This window comes from Phaseolus vulgaris, chromosome 3 (genome assembly GCF_000499845.2).
Source record: "Phaseolus vulgaris cultivar G19833 chromosome 3, P. vulgaris v2.0, whole genome shotgun sequence".
NCBI lineage: Eukaryota > Viridiplantae > Streptophyta > Magnoliopsida > Fabales > Fabaceae > Phaseolus > Phaseolus vulgaris.
This window is the reverse complement of record NC_023757.2, coordinates 1,592,825-1,605,094: the sequence shown is the minus strand read 5'-3', so window position 1 is coordinate 1,605,094 and position 12,270 is coordinate 1,592,825. Positions and strand designations below refer to the sequence as shown.

At 23.5% G+C, this 12,270-nt stretch overlaps 1 protein-coding gene across 1 annotated transcript; it reads left to right on the top strand.

Annotated features, from left to right (window-relative positions):
- The first annotated feature begins 8,593 nt into the window (after nucleotides 1-8,593).
- Nucleotides 8,594-10,240, top strand: LOC137805738 (homeobox protein knotted-1-like 7). The gene is made up of 3 exons (XM_068605671.1): nucleotides 8,594-8,859; nucleotides 9,712-9,831; nucleotides 9,975-10,240. The coding sequence occupies exons 1-3, from the start codon at nucleotides 8,722-8,724 to the stop codon at nucleotides 10,098-10,100; spliced, it is 384 nt and encodes a 127-aa protein (XP_068461772.1). The 5' UTR covers nucleotides 8,594-8,721; the 3' UTR covers nucleotides 10,101-10,240.
- Nucleotides 10,241-12,270: the final 2,030 nt, after the last annotated feature.

Sequence of the window (12,270 nt, the reverse complement as noted above, 5' to 3'; positions counted from 1 at the left end):
ATAAGCAATGCAGACTGATCACACTGCACCAAAATTTAATAGATTTTAGTTTATATTTTTAATCTATGAGTTTATTTTAGTTATTCGGTTAAAATTATTTTTTTAAATTAAATAAAAATTAATTTTTATTATATTATTTAAATTATATAAATATATATAAACATTATAAGCTAAATTATTAATATTTAATTATAAAATATAATAAAATAATTTAATATTTATATAAGGTTCGGACACGTCTCTTAAATGATGTGTCTGTGTCATACACATCTATCAGACACTAACACTCCTAAGACATTCATAGGATAATGAAGTATTCAATTTAAAAAATATTTGTTGAATATCTAAAAATTCTTGTACGGTTTAGACACAATTTTAAAAATAACAAATACATTAATTTTTTAAAAATCTAAATTTATTATATAAATTTTTATTATAATTATAAAATAAAAAATAAACCTTTAAATCAACCATAAAAAAATATATTTGTGCATATAAATGTGGTTTATATAAATGTGCACATCAATATTTTGTGTGCAATACATTTCTAATATACATATATATTAATAAAAAATTGAAATAAAGAAGTAAAATTTAAAATAATTAATAAACTGATCCATTGATGAGATGGGTTAAGATTTTCCGTTCATTCTCCCTCCAATACTTGGAATATTAATGATGGGTAGGACCAATTTTTTTAATGATAAAATTAATTTTGACAGTAAAAAGTATGATTAGGGCTAAAATTACATTTCTAATTGTTTTTAATAAATTTATTAAAAAATTAAGAAAGTTGGTTTGAATATAAAAGAAAATGATTATATAGAATAAATTATTAAAAAAATAAGTAGTTTATTTTTATTATTGTGTTATTTAAATGTATGAGAAGTTTGATTTTTAAAAGTAAAATAAGTTGTTTCAAAACAAACAAACAGTTGAACTCTTTAAATGAGAAAATTTAATCTTTATCAGACACATGGGAATTTTAGAACAAAAAATTAAAATATATTATCTGTAGGTTTGGTGAAAGTACAAATATCTCTAATTTATAATATTTGTAAGAATTTTTTTTATAAGAATAGACTGTAATATTTTCCACAATTTTAAGAATTCCACAATTTTAAGAAGTTCACTGTTAGAAATATTCATATTTTGTAGGATTTTTTCAACCAATTTTGCTAGAGGAATTATAAAATCTATTTGAAAATTCGTAAAGACAAATTCATTTCTTACAAATTTTATAAATATAGGTAAGATAAATCTAAAAAAATAAGAAAAAAATCTAGCAATGATTAATAGAATGTAAATAGGATTTTGGTGTGATGTATTTACATAACTAAAAACTTAAGTGTGGAAATTAAAAAACAGATCATATTAATGTAATTTTGGAAAAGTGATTACTAAAATTATACCTTTTTAAAATAATTTTTTTTCACATACTAATTTAACTTAAGAAAAAAAATGTAAAATTTTAATAGAAAATTAAACTATTTATCAAAATCACACTTTTAGAATCGTTTTATTAATGAATTTTGATATAGTTTTTATTTTTTTTTATTAATGACACTTCTTCTTTTTTATAATGATTGTTCTTACTTCAAATATCAACATAGCTGAAATATAAGTTGCATAGATGTTTAACATAAAAATTTGTCTTGCTCAATAATATATTCTAACATCATAATTACATTTTATCAATTAAGATTTAAGAAAATATAATTATAGTTAAATAAAAAAATAAGTATATATAATCTATTTACCCATCAAAATCTAATTTTAAAAAATTTCAAATCCTACAAATTTTTTTATGTAAAATGATTTGGGAAATCATTTAAACACGTGATTAAATACATATAGGAAACACAACAAAAATTTAAAACATTTAATTTTATATAACTGATTTTCATCATAACACAATTAATTATCATAAAAATTAAATATACATAAATATGATTATTCCATATTTTAAATTTGAATTTAATAATTAAAATAATAATATTAATAATAAAAATAATTACAATCGCTACACAATTTATATATTTAATAAGAAACTCATTACACTAAAAAAAGGAAGAAGGATTCTTGTATTATAATTGAGTTGACTTCATTAAAACAAAACAAAAAATATGTAATTTAAGTATTATATAAAAGGTTGACATTGTATGTTTGATCTTATCTTTACATATTTAATATACTAACTATTAATTTGATCACTACATTAGGATTATAATAATAATTATTTAATAGTTGGAAACTTTCCAACACTAGTCTTCAACCAAACATTACAAAATCACAAAATTAATACTATTATATAAATATATATATATATATATATATATAATAGTATTTGACATTATTCTACATGAAGATGCTAATATAAGAGAATTCCTTCTAATAAAGATAGAAGTGTAGGGGAATAACACACTTTGAAGAAACGCCTTTTGAAATTTTTATGGGAAGAAAGAAAGAGATATAATAATTGTTTCGAAACCCCTTTAATCGAAGCCTATGAGACATTTTTAGTTGGTCATAATTTAAAAAAGTTAAAGAACATGTTTGGGAGCAGGATTAATGTTTTGTGTCGAACTTAAAATTTGGAAAGCTTAAATGTGAGAGTTTACGAGTAATTTAAAAAATCAAGTGAGATTTTGATCATGGTATAAGAATTGATAATCCATGCTTTACCAACTGAGAAATGTCTAATATTAAATTGGATTGTTTAATTTTTGGCCATGAGTATAAGGATGACAAATATTAATGAACATTTTTATTATTATTTTAATTTTTGTTCAATAGAAATTAAATTGTACATGTTAATATAAAAATTGTAAGTATATAATATAAAACTAATATATTAACTGTTACTAATATACTTTATACTAAAATTTTATTTACATTAAAGAAATGTTACATTTAAATTTAGTAGGTAAAATCTTGGTAATTAATTTAGATAGTAATTTTTATTAATAATAAAACCACTTTAGATATCATAGTTTTTTAGTCTCTAATATAATATTCAATTTAGTCAATATAATAACTTTTTTTTTTCTAAATTTAATTGTTTTTTAATTATTTTGTTGTAGTGTCTATACATTTTTACAATATAATTATCAATTTTGAGTAAACCATACTAATATTTTTAGGTTTTGTAAGATTACATAAATATTTTCTTAACACTCACACTATTTTTTTTATAAGAATGTATTTTTAAAAAAAAATCTTAAAGGTTTTTGTAAACATTCAAGAGAGATACATATAAAGAAAATAAAAATAGAAAATTTATGTGTGATTTCACAAAATGGGAGATAGTTTGTGTGAAATATTTTACAAGTCTTATAATATGAAAAAAGAGTATTGGAATAAAATCCATAGATAGATTATATATTAGTGTATGTGGGATTGAGGCGAATTGTTTGACCTAGCTATGAATAGGTGTATGAGCAATTAATTTAAGTTTTGTCATGTCAAATACTAATTTATTTGCAAAAGCAATTGAGATGTGTGGCTCTTGGAGTGCCCCAAAGGTTGAAGAAAAGGTAAAGAATATGTTAATTTTGTATCACTATTTTGGAATGGATAATTTTCATCACAACCAACCAATCATGTCATTGCAATAGTGAAAACCTATCACAATTTCTAAATTCCATGTGTATCCCATTATAAAGCTTTTCACAATAATAACAAAGGGAAGAACACCCATCATCCCAAATAATAATAATAATAATAATAATAATAATAAATAAACTAAAAGGGACATCAAGATGGTTGGATTCGGTGTAGATAAATTTACCATTTAATTGAAAAAAAAGTGATTAGATTGATTTTTATTTTTTTATAATTTTTCATATTAAATATTATTATGTAATTAGACATTTCAAATAAATATATTGAGTTAGGTTAACACCTCACTTAATCATACGTTATTACATGAAAAAATATTATTAAAAAATAAAATAAAAAAAATAGAAAAATAGATTTTTTTTTATTAAATTCAGTTAGACCAAATTCATCTTTCATCAAGTTAAACTAAATTAGGTTGATTAAGTCATATGTTTTAAAAAAAAAGCTTACTAAAATTTGTAATTTCAAAACTTTTTTTTATATTTTTTAAAATATATTTGAATAAATGTAATATTTTAAAAATATATATTTAATTAATAGATAAAAAAATTACTAGTATTTATTTTTTAACTCAAATTTTAATATTGACAGGAATTTGACTGTTACATAATTAAATGTTTTATTTATATGATTTAATAATAATAATTTCTGCATCATATAATTTTAAGTTAACATATAATATGACTTTTAAAAATAAATATGTTATTAAATTACATATTTATAAATATCTAAATTATGTACAATTGACACATTTGGACAGTAAAGCCATGCCAATTTTCATGTGAACAAATTTTTCACAATTTTTCCTTAATCTAAAACATTTTAATAACTTTATTTCTTACAACTACTGTGGTATTTTACTGTTCCTACTGTAGTAACCTTGGTTTACTACAAATGTGGAATTTCTACTAGTTTTAATTAAGTTAATTATTATATAATTTTTAATATAGTGTTACTTATTAAGATTACATTTTAAATTTTATACATTTTGATATTTAATGTCAATAGATGCTATCATTTTTCTTTTAAGAAAAACTAAAATTTTATGTTTTTAATCCATTAAAATTTTTTCCATAAAGACTTTTAGAAGAGAATAGTAAAATAAAATTCTTTATAAATTAAAAATAATTCATATTGTAATATTTTTTTAAACTTAGGTATATTTTTGATGATTTAACTTCTAGTTTTGATTCCTTATAATCTATGTAGCACAAACATTAACGCGGACATTGATACGATACGGATACAAACATTGGGATACGTATAATCTTTAAAATGTAGGACACGGTGACGCAGATCTATATATTATATAATTATGAATTATATAAATTGTCAATAAAGATTTATATGCACAAGTATGTTCCAGATTTTTTTTAGCAGAAATATGTTTTTCATGACTGGTTTAAAAGGATTTGTTTCTTATTTTTATAATCATAATAAAAATTTATACAATAAATTTGAGTTTGTATAAAATTAATGTATTTTTCTTTTTTAAAATTGTGTTAGAATCATGCTATAACTATCAGAAATTCAACAAATATTTTTTAAATTTGACACTTCATGGATACGTGTTCTACGAGTGTCATACAAGTGTAGGTGTCCAATACATATATTTAATACTAACACATTATTTAAAAGTAGTGTCCGAGCTTAGATAATTAATTTTTTTTCTTAGGAGTTTGCATTAAAAAAACCTAAAATAAGAAGAGGAAAAAAAAAAATGAGATGCATTTAAGTATAGGAGTTGGTGGTTTGACATGATGGTCAAGGTCAGCACAATGCCCTAATCAGAGAAGGGATTTAGAGATTGTAATGATTGGAATTTGAACTTAGGTTTTTTGAGCCTGCACTTGCTTTTTTTTAATAACAAGTGTTTATTGTCTTTTTTTTTTAACATTAAATGCTCGTGTATTATATAAATACAACAATTAAAAATATTTTTAAATGCATAAATTAAAATGAATTTTGATCATAAGACAATTATTAAACCATTATTTTTAAGTGATAATCAATTGATTGTATACACAAGTAGTATTTGGAAAAACTCCAAATAATCAACTATATCTTGAAAATAATAAATTATTTTCTTATAAGACAATGATATTTAATTATTAGTGAGTTTAAGTATTTCTTTCAAATGATTTTTTCGAGATAATCAATTAAATTGTTTGATTAAATGGTTCTTTAAACCCTTTTGCTGATGTAAAAAAGAATAATAAGAATGTGGAAAATCAAGTAAAGAGAAAACCATTCATTGATATTTGCAAATAGTACAACCATTAATAAAGAAAAATAAAAAGAAAATAATAACAACAAACCAAACAAATAAGCACATTAAGAAAATATGTAATTAATGATGCAAACAATCACATCATTCCTCTTCCTCAATGTGATGTTTTTTTTAGTCTTTTATTGAATGTCATAAGACAATGTTTATTTATTTAAAATTCTAATGTTGATTAAATAATATACTATATATTTGCTTTATCATAGCAATAAAATTTGTACTGATATATTTTTCCATTTAACTTTTATTTTATTTTTTTTATTATCAAGAAGAAACAAATTTCTAGTTTATTTATCGTTAATATTAAAGATTTAATAAACATTTAAAAAGTTATATAAAAAATAAAAATTGAGATCTTCAAGGATACATATCTTATAATGAGATCTATTTGACATCTAAAAAGAGATTAATAAGTCTTTTAGATCTAATTTATATAATTTTTTAAAAATATTAAAAAGAAACTAACAACATATTTAATTATTTTTAAAATTTATATTAACATTTTTGTATTGTTTTACATATGTATTGTAGATGATTTAGATGTCATATACATGATCGATAATATTTTGGACATAAAATCAAATAATACAATGATCATCACGATCATGTTCATTTTGGAAAACTAAAACATAAGTCATTTCATATGATTTTTACAAATGATTAACACTTAATGTTAAATCAATTCATAATTAACCATGATATATGTGCTAATATAGGTTCACCGGTAGAAGGATCCAACACACCTTTATAAATAAATTGGTAATGTAAAGTCAAGATACGCATTTAGTAACATCTATTATCTACAATCACCTAATATAAAAAAAATGACTTAAATATATGATAATTTTTTTCATGTATCTCACAAATACCAACTAATGAGACCTATTCATGATAAAGACTAAGAACATGAAAAAAAAACATATATTTTGCATTCACTATATAATTATTAAACCTCAATTATTTTATATATGTGTGAAATAATTGAGCACATGCTTTCCAATGCTATATCGTAAAAATAGAACTTTAAATATGCAAATAATTTACATAAATAGGAAGAGTGGAGATATAAAATAATTCCCAATTATAAATTTTGGATATTAATTTAGATTATTGTTGTATATATGATAAAAATAAAAAGCAAAAACATTGAATATATGCATGCACTTGTAGAAGTGAGTCACTTCGTCCTTACCATCAGAGGGGATAGATATCTAAAAAGACCCAATGTTTGTCACGAGTGTCGGGTATTACGTTTTATAATACATTTTCTTTTAATATATTCTAAATTATTATATATCATATTTTCTTTTATATCAAATTTTCTTAATAATGCACGTTTCAATAAAGTACCAAAACAAAAACATTAATGATCCGACCTCAAGTTCGAAAGATAACATTGTTATGATTAATCACTGCATTTGAAATATTGTCTACTTTAGAGATTGGTGTTCCATCACGGTTTTGTCCTTAAAAGACGTATAAGAAAAGTGGATTTCCCCTAACGGAAGTGTTTGGGACACATTTTCGTTCCCACAATACTGACCTCCAAAATGGACAATACTTCATATGCCTAATAATGCTATCTTTTGGATTTGAGGTTATTATGAAGTGGACTTTAAGTCTAACCAAACCCCATAAAATTGACTATGAGATTTGAGGTTTGCACCCACTTATATACAATGAATTGTTCTAATCCCTAGTCGATGTGAAATCTCCAACAGAGGTCGAAACAATTAAGATTGTTTCAATCTTAATTTTCAAAGTAAATATTTTGTGAAACATTTTAGAAAACAAACTTTTGTTTAATAAAAAAGTTAAAATAATTTTAAAATATTAAGCTTTATTATAATTTTTTTTTATTTTAAATTATTTATCTTACATATTTTCATTCATTTTTTTTATCAAGTATTAGCGAAAGATTTAATTCATATAATTTAATAGAAATTAAATAACAGTCAGATTTGTGATCATGGAAGTGTTGGACAATATTTTTTCATTCACCTCATCAGAAATATATTTTGAAAAAAATATTCTGGATAAAATATTCTGAAAATTATTATATATGTTTTCGTATTTTGGAAATTTTTTCTTGATTTTTTTTTGTGTGAAAATTCTTGAAGTTCATGTTATATATTAGAAAAACATTATTATTACAAAGTGGACTTTAAGTCTAACTCAAACTCATAAAACTGACTCAATGAGGTGAAACTTGCACCACTTATATATTATGAAAGACTCTAATCTCTAGTTGATGTGAGATCTCCAACAATTAACTATAACTTGTATAGTTTATGAAGAAGATGAGAAAGATGGGAAAAAAGAAAAGAAAATGTGAAAGATATTGTAAGAAAATAATGTTGTGAATAGTGAAAATGTTTGGGGGAAGTATAGAATAAAGCCAAAAGAAGGGTTCCAAGTTGTGAAGAGGTGAAAGGTGCTTTAATCATAGCAATAAACCTTGACAAGTTCCTTTCAAGGCAAAAAAGGGAATCAGAGAACACAGAGTTTTAACCCTTTATCTTTTTCCCATGCATGCATGCACTTGTTTTCATACTATTTATTTTACCTCCAATGGTTAACAACTTGAACAACAGAAATACCCATACGCCAGGTAACCCCATTTGTACTTCTTGATAACTACGTTTCATCACTTAGCTTCCCACCCACTTTGGTCAATAACCATAATACAAACCCCTTTTATCCACCATACACACAATCTCCTATATATCACCACTTTTGCTTCTTTTTTCTTTCTCATTCCCATTGCTCAAATCACCACAATAATAGTAATAAACCTACCTCTCTACACACACATGGAAGCTACACAAATTGCAGAAAAGGGAACTGAAACCATTGCTTCTCCCAAACAAAATGAAGAACTCCTCAAGAACATCATTGCAACTCATCCTTTGTATCAACTCTTGATTCAATCTCACATCAACTGCTTCAAGGTACCCTAATTTCCCATTTTCTTTTGCTCTTTTTTTTCACTCTCTAAACTAACAATAATGTTCAATTACCAACAATTAAGAGAACAACATTTCAAAATGCTTTCATTTCAATATGGTTGTAATGACCAAGAACTACTACCAAGAATATGAGTTCATATTTTTTTTTAAATTTTTTTGGTGTTGATTCTAATATAGTATATATATTTCAAAATATGAAGAACCCAGTAAAAAAAATCTAAATTTGAGGAAGTGGTTATACTTATAAGTGGTAAATAGGATTTGACAATTCATTGGGTATGATGTTGAGGTGATGTTAGAACAATTTAAAACCTTGATATAGTAAACAAGACAAGGGTGTTTCTTGCTTTGGCTAGCTGCAAAATTTATGATATTTGAAAGAAAAACGTTTGTTTCTTCTAATTCATTTTATGAATGATTTAAATTAAGAGAAAATAATGTGGAAAATGAAGATAAATAAGTAGATTTTAGTCAATTTTTCTTCATCTAAATAGTTTATTAAAATGGTATTTAATTTGGAAATAACTAAAATTTTCATATTATTATAATATCTATAAACGGTTTTTGCAATGGAAAACAAGAGCAGATATTTTGAGTAAACAGTTATATATATTATATAGATTTCTTTTATATAGATATTTTGAAAGTATCTTAATCTTTATACAGATACTTAGTGTTAAACTCATATAAAAAAACTACCAAATACATGATTTGTCATTCAAAGAAATTGAACACAGATATTAAAAGTTTCCAACAACTGATACATTATATTGAACTTAGGTATAAAAGTTTCATTATTATTTAACTCCATGATTGAGTTTGATTTGAGTTCAGGTGGGATTAAGTGAAGGTGAAGAGTTTGATGCAACAAGTGGTGAAGCATTGAAGAAGGTGGTGAATTCAAAGTCCAAAGCAGCTCCTACTCCAAACACTTCTGAGTTGGATCACTTCATGGTATCATCACTACCAAATATCAGCATGCAAAACTCCATTTCTGAAAATCTTGGTTTGAGTAAAAACTAAAAACTTGTTAACTTAAAAAACAGCATTATCATTTTAGAAATGAAAAGCTTATGTTTGATTTGAACATTTTACAGGAAGCTTATTGCATGGCACTGAGCAAGCTGAAGGAAGCCATTGAAGAACCAACAAAAGAAACCAATGCTTTTATCAGAGCTACGTATCATGAACTAAAGCAACTAGATGAAGTGAATCAGCCATAACTAGTTCGAATCTCGATGATGAACTTGCTCCTTTTCTACCATTTTCTTATCATTATAGCTCTTATTTTCAGAATATTGTTATTCACTGAAGCAATCCCTGAAACTAGTCAGAAACAACTTTACCACTGTATTATATTGGTGTTCACAATTATATTATATGCTGTATATTAGAGTGATGCTTAGAATTTGTTGCATTTTTCTAAGTTTAATTATAACTAATATGAAATTTGTATTAATTAATAATTTGATAAAAATGGTATATAGTGTTGTTAGAAAATATGTAAGTATAACTTTAATACCAATTTTAAAGTTTAAATACTAAAATCTGGAAAGATAATTAAATATCAATTAAGAAACGATTTATCAATAATAAAAACTAATTTAAATCTTAATAATTATTTAGTCTCTAAAAATATATATAATTTAGTTAATATAGTAATTAATTATTTTAATTTTTAAAATTAATTTTTATTTAATAATTTTCTAGCAATGATATCAACTTAAAATAGATATAACAAAATATAATAATATCATAAATTAATAGTGTACAAAATTCTTTCACTAGAAAAAGATAATACTTAATAAAAGGTTTAATTATATTTTTAATCCTTAAAATTTGTAGGAATTTTGGTTTTATTTTTTTAAGTATAACTTTTTTTAACCTCTCACTTGAAAAATATTATTTTAGTTTTTAAATTCTAAATTTGAGATACCAAAATTTTAAATTTTAAATTCTAAACAATAAAAAAAAACTGAATTTAGTCCTATAAATTTAGTGTTTAGAGATTTTGTTTTTCAAATTTTAGAGAAAAAGGAAGAACAAAATCAAAATAGAAACTAAAAATAGAATTAAACATTAATAAACAATATTGAGTAATATTGAAATGAGTTTTTTCAAGTTAGCTAAGTCACATCGTAGAGCTTAAAACATATTTAAGAAACACCACAAAATAACTCTTTATTTTTATTAAAACGATAGAAAAAATGTTTGAATAATACATAATATATATGTTGTATTTATAGAGTTTATTTCTAAAGAAATTATATTAACCATTAATGGCTTAAATGAAATTCAACTTTTTTCTTTGTGTCATTTTCTTACATTCATAATGTGCTAAATTTTCAATTCATTTACATTGGCCAAAAATACCCAAATAGATTATCTATCTAGGATATTATCTTTAAAGAATTTTCTTAAAAATTGTAGAAAAAGAATAAAGTAATTTCTGCCATAAATTTTAATCCAAATTAGGATTTATTTAGAGATCGAATAAATTTCTCTATAAAACCTTTTTTACGAGAGATAAAGAAGAAAAACATGAAATAAACCTTTTAATTTATACAAATTCTCTTATATAACTTTTCTTCAACTTTTTTTTTTTTAACCTATAAATAAATAAATTTCATTTTATAAATAAGTTTATTTTATTTTTTATTTTTTATTATACATGTATGTGTTTCAACGGCTTCAAAATAGTTTGTTACATGAAAGAACGGAACCACAACCGCATTATCACTTTTTTCTTCCTCTTTTCATTACCGTCGTAAAAATGTGAACATTTTCTCACATAATTCAAATAACTTGGAAAGTGAACAATAGGATTATGCTTTGTACTTTGGTGTTGTACCCATTCCTGAAAAGCTTAGAAAAAATTGTCAATAAATGGACACACATGTGTTGGGAAGTGATTCAAGGTGAATCGATGTGTGCTTTCACAACTTTTTTTTTTCTTCATAACTTTTCATTTAAACATTTTTTTTTTAATTTTCAACATCAATTTAACGATACGTTTGACGTTCAAGTCTCTGAAAAGTTTTAAGAAAATTAAAAATGTTTCAGTATATAAATTGTACTACCAGATGGCCAAAAAATTGACTAGACAACAAAACCGACTAGACGACAAGACGCAAAGCTAAACGCGTAATTAAGTATAAACAAACTAACTTAAGTGATAAGCACGGTTAAGACACAATTGGGTCTTCGTTTGGACCCTAAAGCAGACCCATAACAGCCATAGCCCATCTAGAGTAGTATAAATAGCAAAAGAGGCACAACATCCAAGGTAACTATTCACTCCCCACTCTTCTGGTACTTAACTCTCGGTCTGACTTGTCCAGACCAAATAAGATTCAGCTGAAGGACTGACCGAAAGACCGGAAAGACGAGAAG